This window comes from Falco punctatus, assembly GCF_963210335.1.
Source record: "Falco punctatus genome assembly, chromosome: 6".
Lineage (NCBI taxonomy): Eukaryota > Metazoa > Chordata > Aves > Falconiformes > Falconidae > Falco > Falco punctatus.
In genome coordinates this window covers 40,227,156-40,253,762 of record NC_137585.1, presented here as the reverse complement: position 1 = coordinate 40,253,762, position 26,607 = coordinate 40,227,156, and the positions used below count along the sequence as shown (strand labels likewise).

General features: G+C 36.7%; 1 protein-coding gene and 1 long non-coding RNA gene across 2 annotated transcripts in view; one reads left to right on the top strand and one right to left on the bottom strand.

Annotated features, from left to right (window-relative positions):
* Positions 1–26,607, top strand: part of LOC308066250 — a 600,281-nt gene that overhangs the window by 103,825 nt on the left and 469,849 nt on the right. The window lies entirely within an intron of this gene.
* The window catches only part of TMTC2 (transmembrane O-mannosyltransferase targeting cadherins 2), a 375,978-nt gene that overhangs the window by 101,802 nt on the left and 247,569 nt on the right, over positions 1–26,607 (bottom strand). The window contains exons 8-11 of the mRNA XM_080393255.1: positions 17,514–17,599; positions 16,491–16,675; positions 14,716–14,794; positions 3,357–3,478 (exon numbers count right to left, since the gene is read on the bottom strand). Of these exons, the coding sequence (XP_080249381.1) occupies positions 3,357–3,478; positions 14,716–14,794; positions 16,491–16,675; positions 17,514–17,599 (472 nt within the window). The remainder of the gene's footprint in view (positions 1–3,356; positions 3,479–14,715; positions 14,795–16,490; positions 16,676–17,513; positions 17,600–26,607) is intronic.

The following is a 26,607-nucleotide window of genomic DNA, read 5'->3' as shown; positions in this document are numbered from 1 at the left end:
GACATGCTTGGCAGCGTTAGATTTATTGTTGGACTTGATGACCTTAAAGGTCCTTTCCAACTTAAATGATTTTGTGATTCTATGTCAAGCTGCTTTTAGCAAGCAGCAATACCGGTAGAAGGCTTTAGGAGGCAGAAAATCTGGGGTTAACACTAAGCCACTTTATTGGAATTTAAATCATGGCGTAAAACATAGCTGGATTTGTTAACTTTAAAGGTTTGACACTACTGCTAGGAGGTTTTATACTAGAATTGCCTTTGGCTGGAACTTAGGAACCTTCTTCCTCTCCCCTCTTCCCTCCCCCCCCTCCCTGATTTCACTGACAGAAAAATTTTCTATCTATATTAGCACCAGCTTCCATTTTTCACTTCATCAACCATCTCACATTTCTCTCCTGGAAAAGAGATGCAGAGGAGTGCTATTAGTAGTTTTGTCTCAGCACTTACATTCAGAAACAGTATTTCAAAAAGTCTGAAGGTTTGGTTCCAATAGATGAAGGGAAAGAAGCCTCTAAAACGTCTCTCCCCTAATATTTGAAAAATAACTGTAGTTAGCTTTTCTCTCTCTTAAATATACAGGCTGTGAGAAAATGATCATAAGCCCAGGCAGCAAAACAGAAGAATAAATCACAGTGGTACCTTAAGTTAGGTATAGGCTCAAACAGTGATGCCAAAGGGAGCAGCTCTAATGCTACTGAACACCTAGGAAGTATATACAGACTTCCAAGAAACATGTCAGTTACAGCAATCATATGTTTGTGATGGGAACTATGCTGGTGCAGTTCAGTATACTGAAAACCAGACAAAATTCATTTAATGTGAATCATTGAGCAGATGGTGGGCTGTGCTACTGATTAAGGGTAAGTGACCAACATGGAGACAAAATCCATATTCTCCTGCCAAATCTCTTCAGCCTCCATTTTCACATTGAATGTCTTTTCAGACTTTGTAGCTGAAATAATTAAATTAAATAAATGCCAAATTTCAATAGATCAAAGATAGGTGAATCTTTTTTTTTTTAATGAATGAAATAACCACCTGAAATATTTTCTCTACTTTGTCATCAACATGTTGTCTTATTATGTGTTTATAAAGTCCTATGTCGTTACCAGCCATATCTTTCAGCTTATGCTGATGTTAACAGAATGGACATGAACCTTCTCTGTACATATTGCCATGAATATTAGATGAAGCAACAGTAATAAAAGAAAAAAGTATGAAGAGATGATAAAAAAACTTTACGAGAACAGACTACAATTATGGCCAAAGCAAGCATAAGTAAGCAAGTGTGCATTGAGAAAGGATAGGCAGAGTATCTTACTGCCTAACACAGTGCAGTATTCAGTGTTCAAAGTTGTAGGCAGCTCCTGTCTTTTTTGCTAATGAGACACGTTCTTCCACAAATATAGTTCAGATCCTCAAGGCACAATCCACCCCACCTGTATCTTACATTTATACCCCTGGAGAAACGTAAACAGTTAAATTCTACTACAAGTATTCACATACATTTTTCATTGCTTTCTTCCCAAAGTTAGGGTATCCCACTGGTGTTTAATCCTGTACCTGAACTTTCATAATGAGGGAACAAAATTTAAAAAAAATATTTTCAGTGGCTCAGAATGTTCGTACAGAGCTATGGGATTTGGAGATGTTGTAATTTTGAAGAAAACTGTGAGACCATGTTTCCCAGAACAACTGCAAGACTTTCCCTAGCAGACCTCATATTTCATATACTCAGCAGTTCAGAAAATGTACAAAATTAACCAGAGGAATACTGGGGAGTGTGTGTGGAATAGGGTGAAATAGAAAAGAAGAAAATAAGAAAAGAAAAAAGACATTGGGATTCTAATGGAGAAAACTCTTTCTTTACCCACAGCAATTCTAATAAATTAGAACTTTCACGTCAAAGATCTGCTAAGAAGAAAGCAATAACATTGACTTTGCCCTGTTATTCTTGGGTGCAAGATATGAAGATATCTGCCAGAAAAGCAAGGTAAATTTGGAAATTTTGCTGTATAACCTACTTGCAGTTCTATCCCAGAGGAAGGTAATCAGTGAGTGCATGTATTTGTCAATATCCAAGAAACTTTAACTGTAACTGTAACTGGAAATTGTAGCTAAAAACCTGCCTTTCCAGGCCTGGAACTGACAGGGAGTGGGGATATAACACTACCATCTTGCTTTCCATTACAAGCTAAAAATTCCCATTTTTAATACAGAGTTTTTAATCAAATTGTATTTGACATTACATGATAACATGGAAAAAATTTTCTTTCTGTGTTGCCACTTCTTACTCATATAGAAAACTTCTGTTCTAATTTTGCCCCCTTTTCCAAACTCAGATATTTCTAGCAGCAATGGATTTGCTGAAATTAATTATGAGCTATTTTTATTCACTGGATCTCTACCCTGTGTCCAAGGACATTTTCTGCTTGAAGACTGGACAGGGCATAAGCAAGGTCAGAGTGAAAGCTTATAGACAGGTGAAAAGAAAGATATTCAGTTTGAGGCACAATGATTGAAGAGCCTTACAAAGGTGTATCAGTAGAGCATAGAAAGGAAATATGAAACCACTGGAGGAACAATGAAAACAGATGTAGAAGAGATACACAAGCAAGAGGATAAGGTCAGAAAAATGAGAATGAGAAATGGAAAAGTGAAAGGAAGTTTTAAAACAGAATTTTTTTTAGCAAATAAATAGAAATCCATTTCCATCTTCAAAATGTGTGAAAAACAAGGAAGGACCAGCACTCTGCTATAACCGTCATATGGACCTAATTTATCTGGAGCTACAAGCTCATCTATACTAAAAAGGCAAAGTGAATTTTGAAGACATGAGAAAGTCCAACTCTTCTGATTATTTTTAGAACTAGCTCTTAGCTGCTGAGAGTTCTCTTCACACGCTCAAAGAGATACTCCGAATGAAGTGTAAATTGAAACCATGAGACATGTAATTCATAAAGCATAGGTGACACCCCTAGCTCTGCCATAGGCTGCTACAACCCTGGGTCAAACACTGAATATCTTTTTGTATTGGTATCATTACTTGTGATCTCAAGTACTTACAATAAAGGCTTTTTCAACCAGACACTGCTGTTAAGAACTATCTCTTCTAAAGTTTCTGTGCTATTATAATTGTTCTCTTCTGGCACAGAGGGTGATATTTCAGGAATGGATACAATGTTTCACAAAGAAATGAACGACACTGTCAAAATCCTTCATAGAAGGTATAAATGAAATAGCATGACTAACAGGGAAATAAGCAATTTTCAAGACAAACTCTTCCCATCCCCTTACCTCAAAGGTAACTAGTCAAAGGGCCATGGACCAACATCCAGGACCTGCTAATTAACTCACCGTCAGAGCCAGCAGTTTTCCGTAGGTGAGATGAGCTGGAATGTGGTCATTCTTGGATCGCAGTGACTCCACGTACCAGTGCTCTGCTTCTGGCAGCCGGTTCATTCTCATGTAGGCTTCTCCTACAGGGTGAAACAAATGCTAGTGAGAATGCCCAGAATTTCTCAAGGTTTCCATAATTTATTATCTCATTTATAATTTGTTTTATATTAAATGGGCAGAGATCTTGAAACAGGTGAAACGCTTTGAACACCTGCAATGACACACACACACAAGTCTTACAGACACTAGAGTGAGGAGACTGAGTTATGGCCTTATTAGGCTGAAAGAACATAGTTAAGATGAAAGCCCTGTTAGAACAAAATTGCAAGGGAGTGTTCCACCTGCTTAGTTTCACTCAAAAGTCTCAAAGTAACAGAAATCTTATAAATCTACTGTAGAAAAGTTACTTCTTTTCCACCAGTCTACACAATCTACAGCATGAAATGGCAGGAAGGATATGGAAAGTGTTTGCATTTAATCATAATACATCAAGAGCCTAGATATTTTTTTTTTATAACTGGGAAAGGTTAAGAAAACGGTCCTGAAACTATATTGGAGGGAGGGACGAGACATTAAAAAAAATTATCTCTGAATGTAGCTAAATTAGATCATCTGCCACAATTAGTCTAAATTAGAATATAGTATCCATAATTTTAAAATTGCTGGTCTTAAGAAGTCATGTACAAAATGACCAAAATTGGACATATTTCAAAGTGAAATCCTTTACTGTAAGAGACCGAGGCAGGCAATGCTGAAGAACAACAGATGAATGCCATGTCAGAAAGCCATATATTGCGGTAGAGATAATAGTAGTCTTGAAGTTTCTGAGAAAGAATTTAGCATACAGAGAAAGACAAGTGCTTTCTCCAAGAAGCAAACAACCAAATTTCTCAAGGGCTGGAAATAAGCAATATCAAACAAGCATGTAATGGTGAAGAACAGCAGCTTTCAGATTAATACCCTGGATTTACACAGATCTTTCATGAGGGCTCTAGATATAAATGTGCCCTTGCCCTACCAATGGCAGACTGAAAATGCCTACAGGAGAGTCAGGATTTCATCACTTCGCAAGTTGATTCATTTCAAATAAATGGCTAAGTATCTTCCCAAAAATATGAAGTCACAGTTTACCCAGTGCCACCATGAGAGGATCAAGAGAGGACTACAGCTGACCCAGGTAGAGGTTGGCTAAGGCTGTCTCCAAGTGAGTCACTGCCCACAGTTCCGAATTACATGGGAATTAATAGCTGTGAGGGCATTCAGGAGAGAGAGATAGACTGACGTTCTTTATTCAAGCTTGAAGCCAACTACCACCCCCCCAAAACTCAGACAAAAATGTGCCACCTACATGTTCAAAGTAGTAGAAAAGAAGTAACTCTTACCGTGGGAGCTACTCCATTTTAAGTATTTACAGAAGCTATGGAGGATTTTCTTGATCCAAAAAATTGGACAAGGCCCTGTTTGGTTTGTTTGTTTATCTATTTAGCTTTTTTTTTTTCTTGGTGTTTTTTGAGGTTTTTTTGTCACCAGAGATTAGGGATCCCAGGCAAATGTGGCATGTAAGTTTGAGTTTCAGGACTTAGGGTGCAGTACATGCAAAATGATCAAACCACAGCCCACAGATAAAATGAGTGTGATGGAGTCAGAAGTCATGCTGAGCCAAGGCTAAGGGAAGCCAACATGATTTTTATGAGCAAATAAGAGTTTTTCCAAAAAGGGATGCAAGCCTGTAAATCTAGCGGATCAAGACTTCTAATTCAAGGATCTATGAGTATTCTGTACTCATGTGCTGGTTTGGGATATCTGATTGCATACACAGAAGTAGATGATGTTTCAGCATCAGAAGTACTCAAGTCATTCTAACCGCTGGTTAGGGCCAAACTAAAGGAATGATTTTAAAAAAGCTCAGGTCAAATAAAAAAAAAAATCCAAACAGGAAAGAAAACCCAAAAGAACATGAACATTCCCCAAAACCCATGATCAAATTCAGGGTTATCAATGTCACATGCATTTTTTTCCACTATGTCAGCACTCAGAAATAAGTGACGTAACATCATGCCTTGTTATGCACAAAAAAAAGCCATGAAGTCAAGTGTGGAAAGGATTGAAGAAGCCAAAAGTCAAGCTATATGTTACCCCCAAGTCCTCTCCCTAGCTGTATACTTTATGGCAGAATGTTTAATTACTTGATTGCATACTGTTTTTCCCACAGGCACCTGCTTCATTCAGCATACAGGAAATGAAGAATCCATATTGCCCTTTTCTTTAAGTGGAAAATTCCAGCCCAGCCTGCTACAGCTTGGCAATTTTTCAAGCAATTAACAACAAGATCCTTTAAAAAGTAATGTAAGCAGCCATAAGACATGGAGTTATTATCTGTTGGTAGTATATGCTAAATGCACTGCCAAATTTCAAAAAGATCCAAGGTTCTCACTTATTTTCCATGATGGATTCTGATATAAAAAGAGATTAACAACTTCAGAGTACTGGCAAATTCAATTTTTGATAGGTTTTAAGAGCTCAGCTACTTTACAAGCTAACCTCCTAAAACTTTGAGAGTATTACTGAGTGGCACATCTAGAAATGAAGCTACAATATGTCAATCTAAATGTCAAACTGCAGAGAAAGGAATTTTATTCCCCTAAAGACTTTACCAGGAATTCTCTACAGCTGAACATTTTTTTTTTTCTGAAGAACCTGTTTTCTGCTCATAAGCCCCATATTGTCAAGAATTGCTATATTATACGAAATTAGAACATGTCATTACTATAGAAGGATGAATAGGGAGTCTGTTATTAATTTCATCTTCTAAACGACTTACAATGACATTCCTATCTAAAAAGAAATGAAAGTAAGTTGAAAACTGCCATGGCCATACTCAAAGACTGGAATAAAATCAAGCAACCATTAACTGAATAATTAATTCAATCAAGTGATTTTATGTGTTAGATGCAATTTTAATAAAAGTTATTCTGGCCTAAGATAGTTTTCAACAAAATGACGGAGAAAACATGTATGGATTGACTTCTGTCATTCAGGATGTATTTGTCTGTCTGAGATTAAAATAAGAAAATAATGTTTGTCATTTACAATCATGTATTTTTATAAATTTGCAACATAAATTATTTAGTCATTAGGAAAACAATAGTGTGTGCACTAGCAGCAAATATGCAAAGCAGTGGTACATGTGCACAGGTTTCTGTATTTACTTTAACAATTCCTTAATTTGTAAAATCTTTCAAAACTCATGCTAAAAATCTGAAAGATCACAGACACACTATTTGCTAATGAAACTTGCCAGACCTATAATATTCAATACAGGTAACAACAACAAAGAAAGAAATTCATTGCAGTGGAAACCTTGAGACATAAATTGACAGTTACTTCAGTTCCCTAATCTGTATCAACACGCAGCCAGGCACAGCATTGCCACACAGTGAATGGTGGTAAGGAATTCAATAGCCAACTGGAGTAAAAGGGCACAAATCAGTAATTCTGAGCTCTTTCCATTTTTACAGGGGTTAGTTCAACTAATATTCCTGGGGTTCGTGCACCCATTTCTTTGCTTATTCTACAAGAAGAACATAAGATTATTAAACTGTAACTCTCATTTACTAATGTAGTGCAAGCAAAAAAATATGCAACTGAAACACTACTTAAAGGAGTGCATATATCATTCATTAACACCTCTATTAATGTTTTATGACAAAGAAATGAGTAACGGGCTACCTTTTAACTAGCTTTACACCACTATAATTAAAACCCTGGTACTCAAGTGGATTTTCTTTGCCATAGAGATAGATCAGTTGCAAGATTACCATTCTCCAAACAATATTGTTCTATATTTCCCCAGAATCCTCAGAATTGAAAAACAACCTTTCAAAATAAACAAAACAAAAAACCCCCAACAAACTAAAACACCACTGAAAAAATCCCCACTAAAATGATGCCAGGACAAATTAATTAAAAATAATTAAAGAACACTAAAAATCATTAAATATTTACATCATATATATTACATTAAATATAATATATTACATTAAATATTTACATTAAATAATAATACTAACAAAGGACCAGCTTGCTCGCAGCTATTTCCCCTGAAAGGCTAACTTTATACTTGAAAATAAAGTGAAATGTGAACTTTTAGAAATCCTTAAAGAAAAAAAATAACAGGCAGACATTAAGATTTTGTAATATATATACAATACATTGTTAAAAAGCAAAATTAGGTAGCATCTAGATGAATATATGTTACATGGTTCTAGATTAACCTTTCATCTGCTAATTTCGTATTTGTTCTGTTTCAGATGCACGTTGTCATACCAAGCAAAGGCTGTCTCCTTGCAGGGAGCATGTTTTATCGATGAGCAAGTACAATGAAACTATGGATGTAATAGCACTGTTCCTCTATAGGTGTCATGTACCCATACCTTCAGACTAAGAACATATGTCTCTCCTGTGGTCCTTCTCTTAGGACCCCAAAAGATGCTACTGAAAAACTATATCCGTAAAGGATACAATATAGGGTAAAGCTGCCTTGCATCATGCTTGTATATGTTAATTATCTGCCACTTAAATTTATGGGTGGTAAAAATGTAATATAGAAAATATAGAACTTGGCATTGACAAGAGCAGACATAAAAACAGAAAGAAAGATGGAGATGCACTTTGAAAAGGAAAATCATTAACATACATTCAGTCAGAATTAAAATTTCATTTTTCCATCATTTCTTTGAATTGGGAGGTTGCCTTAGAAAATGATGGACAGGTCTGCATCCTTGCATACCACAACGCCACAAGGGTTTTGTGTCTTTCATAATGCAACCATGAAGCTTCCTTGTGCAAATCAAGGCTGCAGATGTGCTTACCATAAATGCACCTCCCAGGTTATATAACTTCCTTCTCTTTTTCCCTTAGGTACCAGTACGTGCAATAAAAATAAATCTAGAAGCATAGTTTGAAATTATACTACACTGATGTTTAAGATATACTGCAAAAGATTAACAGTCTTGGTGATAAATATGCAGTGCATGCACATCTCAAACAGCTGAAGCATGTGAACTTAATGAGCATGAAGTTCTGCACAGACTATGCATATTTTGTTTGCTTTTTTTCTTTTACAGAACAATCTTCTTGAAGATTTCAAGGAATGTGTTGTATTTTAAGAAGGCTTTTGACAGATGGGAGTCAATCCATATTTGGTTGAGTAGATTCTTACAGGCCTCAGTTAGCCACAGCAAAGCCTTCGATCTGATTTTATTGGACCACTAAGCTATTTTTGAAGGAACATACCTAAAGTGGAAAACAGATATAAATGAAGGGCAAAACAAAATCAGTTCCAGCATGGAACTGCATGAACTTTGCACAGCTCTTCCCTGTTGTACAAAGACTTCCAGTGAAAGAAGTATATTGACACAAATTAAGGCAGTGAACTCACCTGAGATATGTAATTTCATTTTCTTTTTCCAGCAGATGTACGACCAGCACTAAATCATAAGGGCGAAACCTAGAAATTCATATCTGGCAAATGTTTGCACTCTTTTCTTTCCTTTTACTTTATTTACACACATTTTAAAGATTTTTTTTTTTTGTCAGTAATACATAGCCATTATGCTAGTATATGTTTCTTTAAAACACTCTTAATAGATGCACTTTCCATTAGAATCATGCCTAACTGGGATCCCTGTAGTCCAATTTCAGTATTGGAATATATTTTTGGTTTACAAATGTAACTATTATACTTACTTTCATACAAAACCCCATATGTTTAAAATGCAAATGCATTTCAGGCTTAGACTCTTAGCTTTTTCAGAGTATCACCTAAGAAAACTCAAAAATTTCATGTGAAATTATAGATCAATAGTCTAAATAATTTAAACTAAGAAAACCTGAGAAGTTTTAAAAAGAAAAATCCTGGTCCCTAACATCGCACCCATTACCCCTCAGTAATCCATTGCTGTAACCTTTTTAACCAGCTTGAATCCTTCAAATAAAAGGAACAAAGTGAAAAAACAGGACACATTGCATTCAGTCCGGAGATTTATACTCAGCTTAGTAAAGCAGATATAAAGTACCATAGTCTGCAAAGTCTCAGCGGGGAAGGGTTAAAGGAGGAGGGTGGGGAAAGAAGGAAGCACAGCATTTTGCTCCCATCACCACTAGAGTAGACTCCATTCTTATTTCCCTAGCACATGTAACAAAATGTAAATATGAAAGAAAAAAAAAATCCCTTGTTTTCAATCAAGCTAGTTCTGAAAGAAAAAAAGTTTTTAATGTACATTTAGTAAGAAATTACCAGTAAAGCTTCATGAGATGCATAGGAAGCACACTGATGACTGGAGCTCAGACAAGTGCAAGTATCATGCTCTGTACAAGTTATGATACGGGATATGTATTTCACAGCTTAATCATCTGTGGCTCTTAAAAAGTAAGTCTTGCACAGTATGAACTGTAAAACTATACCAGCAAAAGCGTTTCTTGGAGTTCTAAACAATATTTTAAAGTAATTCAATAAAAAAGCATTTAATGGGAGCAAGGGGCAAATGGGATAGGAGCCTTAACAATATTAACAGATTTGTACAAACAGCCACATCCTCACAAAAGCATAATCAAATAAAGTGATAGTTATGTTATAATCATCAATAGATAAAGTCTCTCTGCATGCTAAGCCTTTGTATTTATGATACAAACCTCTGCACCAGATATAAAATCTGGCTCCCCTTTCCCGTTCTGTACCTGGCTGCCACTTGCATATGATTTGTTTTCTGTCCATGTGCAATGTAGCAGATTAGGAAGGAGAAATCCAAACTCTAATTTGTGCATCATTAACTGTACTAACTCCTGCAAAGTTAGCTTCTTTTTTAACTTGCATTTCTCATAAAAAATGTTTGGTTTGCATTAACTGTATTTGAAAATAGCCATTCATATATTAGCTGGCAAGGGCAGATGAAGTACAATCAAGACATTTGTCTTTATGACAGTATCTTGCCAATCTAAACCTGAACAATGCCACCCCAACATCTTTCTTGTTACTGCTTGGTACTAAAATAAAGCCTCCATGGTCCACATCACACCACTTAACTGGCAGGAGTATGAATTACTGTAGCAGGTGGGCCAGTGTGGTTTTAAAAGCAATGTAATACAATCAACTGTATAATATCAGATTTCAAGGAACGCAAAAGACATCTAGAGCAGAGGCTGATCGTTAAGCAATCCTAATATTGGCATTAAAGTGTTCAAGATCCCACAGGGACCATTTTATCTTTTTGACCCTAGGCTTTAATTGAAACTTTAAACAAAATATATTACCTATTTAATGCAGCTGAGCTGGACTCTGGCCTTTGTAGTGCATGTTGCCATGCCAAGCAAATTAATCTGAGTAACCTTAGCACGTACTTTTTAATTTACATCAAAGAAATATGACAGAGAAAATAAATACCAAGCCAATCCTATACAGTTTGTTGAATAATTGTTTTGATTCTAGTTTTAAAGTTTTAATTTTTAGCTGTTTTGTGCTCTTTTGAGAAAAAAATAAAAAAATAAAAGGTTTCACTTCTTGGTACAAAGCCAGAGTAACATATGGTTTCCTTAGCTGAGTTGTTGCACACCTGGCAAAATAAATCACAGCAACAGGAGACCAAAATCAACCCTGCAACTTTTCATACGCACAAACTTACAACATCTGATGCTGGTATAGTGGCCCTGCCTTTTGTACCATGAATAAATGCCAAGTCAAATGGATGGCTTGCTTCTTGAGCCCAAATACTTCTTGTTGCTTTAAAAGGCAAGTTACTTAGGATGAGAGTCATCAGGGCAGGCTGGCACACCAGAGGAATGAGTCACTGGGCCTGTCAGAGTGAAAGGCCAATAGAAGCATGCACAGGAAAAGAAGCATAACGCATACAGGGAAAGCAGGTGGTGTAAAGGCTTAACACTGCTGGAGCGTTAATGCTACCACACTCAGAGTGCTGGAGTTCAAACCTAATTCAGTTTAAATAGTTCATCTCCTGTTTATTCTCTTTCTAGTATGTCATGTACTCCACAGAGGGGAAAAAAGCCTCCAAAAAATCTTCAGTGACATGATTGGATAATTATTAAAAATTAGAGGAAGCACTGTTTTCTTACATCACATGCCAATATCTGGCAATATATGTACCACTGAACCAAGCAGAGTCATCGCCAGAGACTCTGAATACATTAATTACAATAACGGCAGCAGACAGTCCTCAAACTGTAACTATTCCTGGATTTCATGATAAGCTGTGGAGACCTTTTCCACATGCAGAGAGACAGGGAAGGACCCTTCCTTCCCAAGCAGATGGGGAGCACTCCCCAGTTTCCACCCCCCACACCCTTCTTCCCCAGCAATGAGCATACAGTGAGTGGGCACAGCTCAGTGTCAGGTCCATGCAGTTCCAGGCATATGAGAGAGGAGTGGCCTATTTCAGTTCCTCTAGTCTCTCTTTTAAAGGCAAAAAGTAGGCAGACAAGTTTATGCAATGCTGTTTATCAAAGAAAGTGTTAGAGTGAACATGTTTGTAATTTTATCTTGAACATCAAAACAGAAATAAACAATCCATGCCCAATGACACAGTATGAGCTGCTGATGGGATGCATTCCCGATAATGGATGCGGTTGCCCTGTTCTCCTGCCAACACCCAATGCAAAGAGATGACTGAATAGGTGTTTTGGATTTACCTCACAAACTTGAGCTAGTAAGTCTAAGCTAGTTATCTCAGTTCCTTTTACAGGAGAAGTATGCTTGCAGGGGATCATTTTTATAATCTAAAATAGATGTCAAAGTCAGAAGGGCTCAATTACTCCCCAGAGGTATCTTTTTCTCTCCACACTACACAGTGAGCACAGCTACCTAGCTCTGGCTTGTCATCTAACCTTTACACTGTCACAGGTAGGAAAGACTAACCAAACTAACTGCAGTCAGGTACACTCACATGGACACATCCAGGACAGCTTTAAACAAATTTGTCTGAGTCCTGCTGTTAATATAGCTGCACTGCATTCAATTCAAGTCACTTCCCTACCCTTTATATAGGCTCTTGGGTTGCCTTTGCAGCACAGCCAACAACTCATACCTCAGCAACTAGTGCGAAGCAAGTTCTGATAACCATGCAACAGCTGCCATCACAACATCACCAAAATACAAATATATGCTACGTTAATGATAAGGTGGACTTTACAGAGCTCTGTAATAGCCTGTTGCTCTTCGCAATAGGCTGAAAGGGGCTAAGGTAAGCTCAGTTGACCCTAACTTGTTACACCACTAGGACCTTCATTTGTGAAGTGCTGATGGTTGCCTAAAGGAAACAGAAGCCAGAGTACGGGTTAAGCAGTGGAGGGGGGAAGTGTAGCAGCAGCCAAGCCCAGGCAAAGGACTGAGCTGGTCTTTGTGTTCACTATTGCTTTGTGAATTAATAAATGCAAATCCCAGGAACAGAGTGAACTTGGACGTCATGGACTGTGCTTATAAAGAAAGCTGAGAAAGGCCTCCTGAACCTAAAAAGTTACTAAAAAGTAACTAACGGGCAAAAAAGTAAAAAACTGAAGAATTTTATAGGTCATGGTTGTTCTAAAGGGAGCATCTATTCACAGAAAAAGAAAAAAGGTGGCACAGGCCTACTTTGTGACGGAGCAACCATCATGCTACAAACAGGGTTGGTTTACTTTTCCAATTTCTGTACTTCTGAAGAGCACTTTTATCAGAATTATGAAATATACAGCTGTACTAAAAAGGGCAGTCAAACTTCAGAGGATCACTGGAGCACTGCAGTACTTCAGCAGTCACTAAAGGACACCAATAGTAAGCGCAGGTTTAATTCACAGAGAGTGGTGACCGTTGATAACCCCACCAAATTTATCAGCAAATGTTGATAAATAAAACTGACAAAACAATAGCCAATACTCTCTATGAAGAACATCCAATAATCAACTTGCATATTTTAGTGATCTTTGCCACTTGCATTAATCTGATAAAGCTCAGCAACCAGGGAGAAGTAACTCTCCACTGAAATGTATGAAGTGTTAAGGAAATATTTATACTATTATTGGCATTAGATGCTTTGTCACTGTGACGAGAAGTACTTAATTTAGCATTTACAGAGATTTGCAAACATGTAGTATCAGTTACAACTACAATTTTAGAGTATTTTTTTCCTATGCCTTAGTACTTCTAGGGAGCTAATAAAAGATGCCTTTCCTGTATAAGTAGAGTGAGTGACGCTTGCTTTCAACAATGTGTCAAACCAACAGGTACAACCAATGCATTCCCTCATACATTAGGCATTGGGGGGCGAGGGTACGGATGACAACACACACCACAAAACCCCACATGCTTCCTGTTGATCCTGATTGTTTCCACATATTTTTTTAATTGCTCTACTTCAAACTACTTAAAGTATCTTACATCCTTTTCTGTTCCAGATAGGAAATCAGTGTCTACTGGGCCAGACACTGAGGTTGCTTAGCAGAAATACATGCCCTTTCAGAGAAAAATCCAGTCAAAAGCATCTCTGAAATAATGAAGAACCTGCCCCTTCGTTTACAGATCTGAATACTATAAATAATAATTCATATTATCTTCTTCCTTTTATCTGTTTAGTATATGTTCTATAAAGATGTGATGAAGAATATGAGGAGCTGAAGTTAAAGTGTAAAACCAAAAAAACCATCTCAGCCAAATTAATGTTTCTTGCGGTACTCAAAGCACTCTGCTAAAATGTTGAAGACTTCTATCATTGTAGATGTCTTAACTAACAGTACATCATCTGGGAAATAAGCTTTTGGCACAACCTAAAAAAAAATTAAAAAAATCCAATGATCTCTGTGGTCCTGTTTGGACATTTTGTTGGTTCAGAAGGAAACTTAACATTCAATACCCACGCTAAGTCTTATGTTATAAACAAACTCAGTCCACATTCTATGAAGTTTCGAAGATGACTAAATAGGAGATTTTTTAAAAAATTAATTATTAATTGCACATGAGTTCTCCAGGATAGTGGATGAGAGACCGTGGAGGCAGAGAAAAAACCTAATCCACGCATTCTAAACTTAAAAGTGCTGTATGGACACTCTTAAAGGTATCTAGTATCTAACTGTCTCATCATTTATTGTGCCCTATCCAGCACTGAAGTTACTGACGATTTAAGCTCTGAACATGGTTTGCTTGTATCTACTGAAGGCAATTTTTTTGTTGTTTTATTACCTAATTCATTTGAGCACCAGTTGCTTGGCTAAGTTTTTTTGTTTCACCCTGCCTGAGTCCTCAAGTATCTTTCTGAAACACTAACAATGCACTTACCCATCATGTTGTATAAGCTCTGTGGTGCAAACTGCCTTGGCATTTTCTGTATTGCTTCTTTGTAAACCATAAGGGCATCCTGAAGAGAGACACACAAGTGGGACAAATAACTAGTAAAGCATTGATTTCAAAAGTAGTCTTTCACAGAGAAAGCAAAGCCAGACTATCTTCCTTCCCCAAGTGAAAAGTGCAGAGAGAGAGAAAACACATCGGCATCATAAATATCATGGAAAGTTCAGATTTCTCATTTACAAATATTTTATCAAATTCAGTGAAGCTTATTGACAAGGGATCAAATTAGTTCCAATATTGCAACTTTTTTACCAATGAGAAGTAAAAGGAACATTTTTTTAAACCCCTCAATGACGCATGAGCTTATAAACATATACAAAATTATACAGGATGTCAGAGAATATCAAACTGCAGACAAAGGACCTTCTGATGACTAAGCTACTATAAGTGACCTAAAAATAAAGAAATCATTGTCTACTGTCAAGTAATAACAAAACATAATCCTTACAACTCAAGTCTGTTCCACACAAAGAATGAGATGTACTACAGTGTCAAGAATGCCAAAACTGGATTCCATTTGCAAATGTGCTGTGTCTTGAGTTACTCAAGCACATATTTATGATTCATTCTGCACTTTGGATGCTTACTGGCCAGTCTGTTAGCTCTGCATCATTTTCTACATCATCCCATCTAACAGTCACAGCTTGTGAAGGCTGAAATATGCTTGACAAAAAAAATATCTTAAGTGTGTGACCCAATCAGGGCTGGCTCAGATTGCAATGACTACCAGGCAGAAACCTGATGGTTCATATTCTTAAAATCCCTTGCACCTCCCAGGCATTGAACTCCAACTCTATACTCTATCAGCCGTGCAGACAACACGCTGCTGTTCTCTTACATTCATGGATGTATTAGCTGTCTGTGTTTTAACCAATTAGTAGCTGCCATCTGACAGAACTCGATTCAGCAGACAGATGCCAGAAAATCCATAAGGCTTGTATGCCTAATCTTAAACAGCTGAGGTAACTGCCGTGGTCAAGAAGAGCTATATGAATCAAAACCATGCATAACTCCTATTCTGAAGTATGCCTGGCAATGCAAAGAAAGAATGACTTTCTTTCAAATACGGCTAAAAAACTCAAACAAATGTCCAGTTTTAGTAATTTCATCAGGGAGAAGGGAGAGGAATCACAGAAGTCACATTTGTACAAGTAAATGAGATGGGATGGGTTGGGTGCTGTGTACAGTTACATTAAAAATTATCCAACCCACTTCAGCACTTAGGTTAAGTTATCTGAAGAGAGCACACAAGTGGGATGTTTTTAATCACTGAAGTTTTGAATTGTTTCAACTAGGTCTTGATTTTGGAGATGTAGAAACAAACATAATTGCACGTTTTCAGCTGAAGATGGGCTTTATTTTGAATTAAAAAGCCAGTACACTTTAGGTTGGCTGGTCTGCAATCACGCTATATCCTTTACATATCAGTGACGGGGACAAAGCCAAGAAGAATGAATTAACACATATCAGATGTGACCACTGCTAATGCTGACTCTGACATCAGAACATCACACTGCTAATTAACATTGTCACACCTGTGGCTGTGGAGAATAAATAATCTCTGTAGAGAATGCTAATCTTGATTACGTGTAATTCAATCAATTTGTGCCTGTGATGTCTTTTGAAAGTCTGGCTGGAAGCAATAGGTATTATTTATGAATGAAGGTTTTATAATGATATTGTAGACAAATCTGGAGTCTTACCTCATAGTGTCCTTGTTCATGAAAAAGTTTTCCTAAGTTATAAAGGCAGCTAGTAACAGAGCTTTTATGAGCATGAGGATCTTTCAGATTTTCATCAGGGATCTCTGAACACTTCAGGAAAGTCCTCCTGGCTTCTTCTGTCTTCCCTTGGTTCATCAGGATGATGCCAGTATTTAAATAGGCAGCTGTGAAGAGGGAAATAATGTTATCTTTAAATGGGGCTCCATGATGTTTTATCTAATCTTTGTTTTACTTCAAATTGATATCTGAAGGAGATCCCATGGTTATCTAATTTGCCTTTTGTATAATACAGATCACTCACTGACATAAAGAGGAACATATAACAGCTAAAAGTTCAGAGACAAGGAAAGCAGAAAGTGGGTATAAAGATTAAGGAAGGAGGGAAGAGGACACTGGTTAGGCAGGGTGCTCTAATTAGGATTGTATCGAGTATATAGTGCCATTGTTTGAAATGTTACAAAAATATATAAATCTATATTTTTATATATATATATATAAGACTTAATACTGAAGCTACAAAGAAGTCAGCAATCTTAAAAAGCACCCACTTAATTTTGGAACCATCCGATTTGGCAACATCCTATGGATTATTCCCCATTTCCCCCAAGTAAGAAAGGAAAAATGAAAGGACTTCAAAAATATTTGTATTATTCACTGACACCACATACCATAAAAATCAGGGACCAGCTGTAAGAAACAGCAAACAGAAGCCTGAAAAGTTTGGGTAGTAGCATATATGGCTCACCACCCCAGATCAGATACATTTTAGGTTCTAGCAGTGCTGCCCAATGCTAATTCATCAGCTGCTTCTTCCCTGCACCACAATAAATGTAGTTGTTGACTAATAAACGCTTGCTTTCAACTGAGAAGTGCACAATTTCACCTTTTGCTTTCAGAATGAAAAACTTCTGAAAAAAAAATAAAGTGTTATTGAAGAGCAGGAAGATTTCCTTAAAAAGCTATAGTCAGTATTATGCAAGCTTGTACAGTTGAAATACTTACAAGCTAGCGTGGGTCTGCTACCAATTGCCAGTTTATAGTAATGCAATGCCTCTGAAAACCTGCTGTTTTCCTGAAGTAGTAATCCTCTGCATAAGGACAAAAAAAAAAAAAGAAGAAAAAAAAAAAAAGAAAAAAAAAGAAAAAAGAGAGAGGGAGGTTACTGCAAAGAGTAACTTCAAGATAAATATTGAAAACAAAACTAAAGTAAAGAAAAATATGCTGACTGGTATTTCAGAAGTATAACAACTCTGCATGTTACTAACAAATTAGTGGCAAAATTATTTTGTGTGAAAACAGGATTAGTTCAGAGACATCAGGTGCATCCATATGGCTTTAACAAAGCAGATGTTAAATGCAATAGTTTTGGCTTTCTTGGAAACCAAGAAATTCATTTACTCAGTTAAGAAAATGGTAAATTGTGAGAGTTTTTAAAGCAGATGGAGTATGGTGGAGGTATTTGTAACTAAGTCATTCATGTTTAGCCTGTCATCTTTTCTTGACTTGAAAACCCAGATATTTTTGAAACACACAATAAAATTAACCACTTAACACTTCACATGTATCACCTTAACGAGCCCCCTTTGGTTGAGCAATTTCACTACATTATTCACTGTATGGCTAAGCACCTACATTAGTTTATTTTTTTCTGGCCTGAACAAATTTAATAACTGAAGAGATATCAAAAATTATACCAAATACTTCCAGTTCTCAGTTAGTTTCATAATCCATGGGCTTTAATTAAAGCTTTTAAGACAAGCATCTTTGTGAATTACAATTACATCTTTGTGCATTACAAAAGCCACCAATAAAAATGCCTGAGAAATAAGTGCTCTGGACATCATTGACATTAATTTAGAATTGCACGCTTAAATGAAAACTCAAAGCATTATAGCGTTCCCAAAGTTTTAGAAGACTGAAAAAAAAAGCATATGTAAATGTATTAAGATCCAAAGGATTTAAAATCCTTAAAAATTAGTCATTTCAGAGTGGAGCCTCAGGCCCTATTATCCAGGGGTAGATGTCCCTCTTCTTATACCTCAAAATAACCAGGAAAAAATAAATGTAGCTATTTGTTTTAGGTCAGAAGGTTATCATATCTATTTGTAGTTCCACTAACCTACAGCAATTTTCTCTTCTTCCTCTATGCCTTTATCTGCTGATAGCTTTTTGAATGGTAAAGGAGCTTGGACTTTTTCCATCTCCAGTCTCCAATCAGAAAAGATTTTTTTCCCTCCAAAGTCTCAGGAAAACTTTGTGAATTAAACCAGTAGACTTCAGGAGAAGAAAAGAATAGGGCAGTTAGCTAAAGAAATAACCACAATCTAAGTTGTTTGCTTCCTATCATTGAGTCAGGATTTAAGAGTGGAGGAATATATCCTCTTTTTTCTGTACAGTCTATCAGTCCCACACAGCCTCACTTTTGAAACTGTCCCTCAAGTAACTTCAATTAGGTAGTAAATCACTTTTAATATTAACAAAAATTACATGTAGTTGGTACTTCCAGTAATGTGAGCAATCAGGAAATAAAATTCAGGATACTTCTTGGCATGGCACGAAGTTTTTTAACTACTGTCAAGTGTCTTGCAGGTGGCAAGGGGTATGATGGCCAGGATACTAATGATGTTTTCTAAATTTTCCAGAACATGAATTTTGTTTACTCTAAAAACTTTTATAGACTGTAATTAGTCCAAGGGAAATTACTATTGTTACGGTATTTTGATCCAGTATCCTATTGATGGCAGTAGAATTAACAAAAAAATGACTTGCATGGTCTGACATTTAAGCTGCTTCTTATTTCTTTTTAAAAAATAACATTCTTACAATTTTTGGACAAATTTGTCAAAGAAATTTGATTCTTATTTTAGTTCTAGAATAAATAATTCGTATATTAAGTAATACAGTAATTCCTCAACTTGAAGAAAATAAATTACTTTGTAAACTGTAAAACACTTGTGCTTTTTGGATTATAAGAACGTTAAGATCTAATTATTACCAAATCTTCTGTATTCACGACATGCTCTAGTATTGGCACTCTTGATTAATTACTTGATCATTTAAGGTCTTTTTTCCCCCCACTACTCTTCCAGAAGACTTTTTTTTCTTTTAAAAGTTGTTCCATTAGCAGACATATTCTCTCTCTGCCCCCTCTCTTCTTCCTTTGCCTAAAAGCCCAGGCTGCTCAGATGCAAGATTGAGTGCTGAATTCCAGCAAATAATTAGTGTTTTATTTGTACTTATGAGGTTTTGTAAAATAAAAAGAAGAAGAAAAAGATATAATCTAAAAATTCTTGATAAGGCATGAAACTGCTTCTCTCCTTGTGAAACTGGTTCTGATTGATTGCTGGTTTTCCCTGTGGCTTCTGGCAGTAACAAAAATGACTAGATTTATGAATGTCTAGGTCTAGTTTCAGATTAAACAAAGTCAAGAAAAGGCTTAAAGGAAAATTAAAAAATAGTATTTTTAGTTGAATAAAATTAACACTTAGGAAAGTATGCTTCTGAAAGATAACTACTTTGGATGTTCACCTATGAAGGGATAAACAGTTTTTTAAATAGATAAAAAGTTAAGATGATGAACATTGCATTAAACTTGCAAAGCATTCCTGAATTTACAGTGAATATTAGAAGAGACTTTAAGGAGCAGTTATTTCACTTCCAAGATTAAAAAAAAATAAAAAAAATCAGATTCTCTTCAGCATTAATCTCAGAAAAATGTAGTCATAAAAACATGCTCACCAACCTCTGGTTACTCACAACATGCAACTGAAACTACACCCAAACACTTCAAATTTAGTTTCCGCCAAAATTAATACTGTCTATGAAATGTCCTACTACTTTTTTTAAAGCATGTATTATAATCCCAGTCTTTAACTTCATTACTCCTCACTGTTACTTCCAGAGGTCTGCTGTCTCATTCTCCACACAGAAGGAATATAAATGAGCAATAGTTCAATATTTGCTTCAGTCTCCAGTTTCTACAAGTAAAATACCACTACCTTCTTATAAATATTTACCTTTTGAGCAAAGAAAAAAGTAAGCCCCAGGATCAAATGACAAAACTACTCTTTATTTCAAAATTAGTTCAAGAAAACCTGCAAGTCCTCAGGTCCTATATTCACCTTTCCATTACTACATTTCACAGCAACTAAGCCATTTCCAAGACAAAAATCATGCTGATTTTCAGCTAGGCACCACATTTGAGAGGCAGACCTGAGGTTCTGAGGAACAGCACAATTCAGCCTTGATACCACATTGCTAAACCAGTGGACCTGATCAGCAGAGACAGCAGGGCCAGTGAAGGAACAGCAGCCCAAGTCCCGGGCCCTGGGAGCAGAGCAGGGATCTTGTTCTCCAGGCTCTCTGCCAGCTGCTCCAACAACTCCAAGTTGAGGCAACAAGTCCCAGGGTTGCCTCTGAAAGCATCTGACCTTTAAAATTTTTCACTGTTGTCAAGATGAACGTGAAGCAAAGAGACGGGCTCAAGTGAGGAAAATCTGAAGGAAGCATGTCCTTCCTTCATTACATGATTGCAAAGAGGTCATTAGAGAAAATACTAATGAAAGGGTCCATTCAACACTTAAAGCTTTTTTTCCAGAGAAGCTTAGAGGCTGAACACAATTACCTTTGCAGTCTGCTAAGTTATTATTAACAACTCTTCAACAAGCTTCAGCTGGAATTTTGATGATATATTCTTTCCTTCTCCTTCAGAAATTGGTGAAGTATGGGTTATTTTGTCACAGAAATGCTTCCTTTTTCACGGGAGTTGACTTTGTAGTCTCCTTCACTTCTTAACAGAGGCCAGTCATGAGAGTAAAGTTTAATAGGTCTCCTATGTCTTATTTTCACATGCTTTAGTATTCACTACATTCCAGCCAGAAAATTTTCATCAAGATACTCAGAATTACTTTAAAATCACTAAAAATAAAACTGAAGTGTCTTTATAAAGATACATAGAGGGCAAAATTTGAAATATTTTTTTTTCTATGCCAATTCACCTAGAGAATTGCAAAATATCCTTCAAGCAAACTGACCATGGTTGAATAGAAAGAAGTTGTGGTATCAAAAGCTGGGAACTAATAGGTGCATAATTACCATAGTAAGCTAAGCCTGCAAGAAACAAGCTGACTTGCCACAGAATAGAGAAACAACAACAGAGGCAGATGAAGTGAAACCCACAGGCTGTAACAATGAAAGTCAGGGACCTCCTTGAAGATCTTAGCATCTGTTTGTTCAGCCACATTTTTATAATCCAAATTCCTTCTTCCTTATACAACCCATCATCTGCCAGCTGACTGCTGGGGTTGAAAAACTGGCAGTGGCTGATTGAATCTGTGGTACCTCATCTACTGACTCTCAAAACTTTTACACAAAAATTAGTTAATTAGTTCCTTTCCAATCACCCGGTAAGGAGTGATAATGGATTGATGGTCTGGAAAAAATGGCAAACTCCTTCTAAAAAAGGTTTGGTCTATGCATAATTCCATCTTTTTTTTTTTTTTTTCTTTTTGGTGGGGGGAAGACTGAATGTTTAGCCAATACTTCCCAAATGGGCTAGTAAACTTATCTAAATGCACAATCAAACAATCTAAAGTTTGCTTGTCATTCTTATTACTTACATTGACAACATCTTTTAAAAGCTCAGGGTGCATTTGTAAAGCTCAACAAATATATAGTTCTACTCTTTTTTCTGTCAAAGGACAGTTTATTTTTATCTCATACCACCACTTCCTTTGGCTATAGTAAATGGGGGGGTGGGGGGTGGAGTTTGCTCTGAATAACCAATTTCTACATGCAGAAGAACGTCCCTTAGCTGGAGTTCACAACTTGCAGGCACTGCTGAGTCTCCAGTAGCTCACCCCTTGCAGTGGCTGGGGTAGACAGCAACATAAAGCTTCTCCCATAGCCAGGAGTGGATCTGTTCTTCCTCTTCTTTGTTTACACTTTGAAATAATAACTGCTCTTTGCAGGTTGCTGGCAGATGGGAGAAGGAGCAGAGGGAAAGAACACAAAAGCAGCAGTACAGCACAAACATTGAACATAAGCCACTGGGTGGAGAGAAGCAACTGGCACACATTAAGTACCCATCTTTTGTGGTTATAGAGACCTAAAGCCTTCCTTCTTCCTTACACAATGATGAACAAAGGAAAGCACATTCTTGAAATAAGGATGCTTGATACAGAAGAGTAAGCTCGAGTGATAAACTTGGATGAAGAACTTAAAGTCTTCTGGTACTTTTTAATAAACTTTCTACAGTTGCTAAGATACCAAGGTCAATAAATAAAAAAAGCATAACCCCAAAATGCCCCCCCCAAAAAAAACACACAGGAGCAGTTGCTTTAAGTTTGAAGTTCCAAAACTCTTTTTTTTTTTTCCTCCAGTCCAGCTCCCACCTGCCAGTAAGGCACATAAATTAAAACATTAATTGAAAGATGGAACTTCAGTTCAAAGAAAGTTTACTGACGTAACTGGAAAAAACTGAATTCTAGCAGATGGAGAGATGGTGAGCAGGAACTCAGTGGCTCCTCTAGCCTAGTAAGACTAGTACTGTGGAAGAATACAGTTTATCCCCAGAAACACAGAGGGATGAAATTAATTAGAAGAGAAAAAGCTATGTAAACCATAGAATACAAAGTAAACAGGTATAAATTGTCCATTAATTAATTTGGGATTAATTAGGAGTCAAGTTCTAACTATCACAGTAGTAAGATTCTGGAACCTTACAACGGGATTTTTTTGCCTGCATTGCTTCTACGTAATTTTACAGTGGAGTGTGAATCATTTATAAAATGGAGGATATGTGCCAACTACTTGCAAGAGTAGCAGACTTCACCCAGTGACTTAGAAAGTGTCTCAGAATCCTCTCTGATGGGAAGAAAAATAAAAAGAAGAAAAAAATGAGAAGCAAGCTCTGGCTATCTAGAAATAACGCACATCTCTTCTATAGATAGACTTGCTTATTTAAATATATGCAGGAAAACATTTCCCTGAAATGAGTTCTTTGCAACCATTCTGAATTCTTTAAACTGCCAACATTTACTCATCTTTCTTGACCATCAACTTGAAAAATCTTCCTGCCTTCTTTCTCTGCCTTGGTTTTGACCTAAAGTCACTGAATACTAATGGCACAAAACCGTTTTTGGGAACTGGAAAGCAGTCACAAAATATAAACAGGGAGTAGACAGTCTACTGTTTTCATCAAGTTACAAACTATTTTCTTCCTGCTGTAGTCCTATTAAAGCCAGCTGGTCTACTTACAAAGCAGACACCTCGGTGACTAAAGCTGGCATAAACTGACCAAGCTCAATCCACATGAAACTGTCATCAATTTAAAAACGTATGTTAGTGAAATATTTATAAAATTTTCAAGCCAGGTACAATATTGAAATAAATTAATTTAATAGTTTAACCAATGTTGTTTACTGGTTGATAACAGCTAATACAGGGCCTGTTATCCATTTTGCCATGACTGCAGTTCATCTATGCCTCAAGCTACATTCATCCCATTGATTTCAGGTGGGATTATCTACAAAGAATTATGTTTACCTGAATGCTATGCTGGCAAAGAAAGAAATGGAAGAAAATCCTCTTTTATTCCTCACACAGATGTATCTCCAACCACGCAGCAATAGAAGATGTGCTTTGCCTAAGGTGAGTCTTTTACTGTCATTTGCAAGACTAGTGGGTAGAAAGCCAGGTATGAATGCTACAGCAGCCCAGTACATGAAACCATTAAGTTGGGTCATTAATCAAGGCTTTTTTTGTTGGGTTTTGTTTTGGTTGGTTGGGTTTTTTAAGTCAGCCAGCCATTTAGCTACTCAATCAAATGAGTGCTAACATTTTGTAAGAGTCTACAACTAGGTTTTATTAACAAGAAAGCCAATCATTAAGGAACAGTACGAACAAGGAAGATGTTTAATGTTTTCCAGTAACATCTTGTTAGCAAGAATGTAAATGGAAGAAAAATCCTTTTTTAATCAGTAAGAACCCAAATATACCCAGTACGCACTAACGCAGAATGAACATTCCCTTGCAGAACTCACCAAGCGCAGTCATCCATAACCCTATTAGTAAAAAAAACAAAAAAAAAAAAATCAAAACAAAACCACCACCCCCAAAACAACCTCTAATCTTTCAGATAGTGCAGTGAAAACTTTGTCATGTTCTCCCATTTGTAGGGAAGAGCTTTCTAATGCAAGCAAATTGGTTGGCAAATCTATTTCTGGTCTTTTCTTTGTTACTGGGGCAGTTTGCTTGACATTACTACCATTTCAGCACTGCATCACCTGACAACCCCTCTTTCCTTGAAAGTGGGAGGGCTGCCATAGGAATGAGGAGTAGCATTGCTCCAGTCTTTCTCCCTCCTCTGGACACCAGGCAGCGGTGTGCGGTGACAGCAAACAAGATCTCTATTCCCCGTCATGTGCCCTGGAAGTCAACATAGGTTGAGAACTGGAGAGAACTTACAAGAGGGGCCTTTTATGAAATTGAATGGCAGAGTCCACAATCATTTTCCTAATTTTATAAAATGCATAAAATTTCCGTAAGGACTACGAACCACCACAATTTCCAATATCAAGGAATGTAAATGAATAGCTGGGTCACTGAGTTAATTCTAGCTGTCAATCTTACTTACAAAAATATCTGTACTTCATACAGGCCCTACAAAGAGTCCCAGTGCAGAGTTCTACATTGCAGGATACCAGCAGTCACCCAAGTAACCTTTGGGTTCTACCTCAAGAGCTGGTCTCACAATACAGCAAGATTTTACCAAGACAGCTTCGGTCACAGGAAGACATGGATTTCAGCTACTGTCTTCAATAAAGGAAGAACTAGCTGGCAAAGCAGAGATTAACTCCAAACAGGTTTGTAACAAGTTTGCATTCACAGCTGAGGAAAAAATAATCAAGTACTTAGACAGCAGAGGACACATCCTCTGCTTTTTAACTCAGCATCCTGCATTATAAAAACTATCTGGGCTATCAAGGAAGAGGAACCATAACCTTGACTCATTTCCTACCACAAGAACTGATGCAGCAAACTTGTCTGGGGCAGGTTCAAACACAGTTTAACATAGGTTTGTAAGCTAGTCTGCTTTTAGTGCTTTTCATCTCTGATAGCTCAGAAAAGGAGATTTTTATGCCAGCGCCCTTAAAAGGCAAAAGGAGAGGGAACACAATTTCAGATGTTATATAGGCTAACAATTACAGACAAGAAAAAACTTTGTTCATATTGATTTTTGCCCAAGGATGCAGAGTTAACTTTGTATATTAAACACTCCTGCAATACCAGACTTCACAGAATTAAAATTTCAGCTACTATTGAAGACTTTACCTAACAGAAATCTAAGAAACCCACATTTATTGACATAAAACCCAAAGTAAATTTTATGGAAATTCATGCTTTGAACTTATTCAAAGGAATTATTTTCATAACAAACTTGTATACACAGCCCTATATCACTAAAGGCAAAATGAGAGATTTTGGGAGAGAAGCAAGGGGATAGCTCTTTGGTAGAAATTATCTTTTATAGGGCATTATATACTCCAAAAATACAATATTTAAAGTAATTACTATCATGTTAAAGGACTATTCAATATTTATGTGAGATAGCAAACATCCTTAAAATCAGCTGAGAAACTCAAGGAATGAAGACTACTAATATGGATGACAAGAGAATACTCGAAGCACAGCAAAGCCTAAATAAAAGTGAAATAATGTATGCAAAACTGTCTCTTGACTGATAAGCAATTTTACTTCAGGCATTAATTAGAAGCAATTTGAAACAATACAAAAAAAACCATGAGCTTTAAGTAACAGTCATAAAGAAAAAAAAAAAATAATGAAAAGACAAACCAAACTAAAAATAGTTTGGTTTTAATCTGCTGAACATTGCCTGGTTTGGAAGAACAAAGTACTGGTTTTCTACAGCTCTGTCCTTGGTACCTCACAGTATTAAAATCATGGATTCCCCTGTTCACAGCCAAAAAACCAACCAAACAAACAAAAAAAAACCCACACACAAAAAAAACAACCCACCAATCAAAAAAACTTAGAAGAAAATCTCAGTTTATGCTGATTTACTACCCGATGAAAT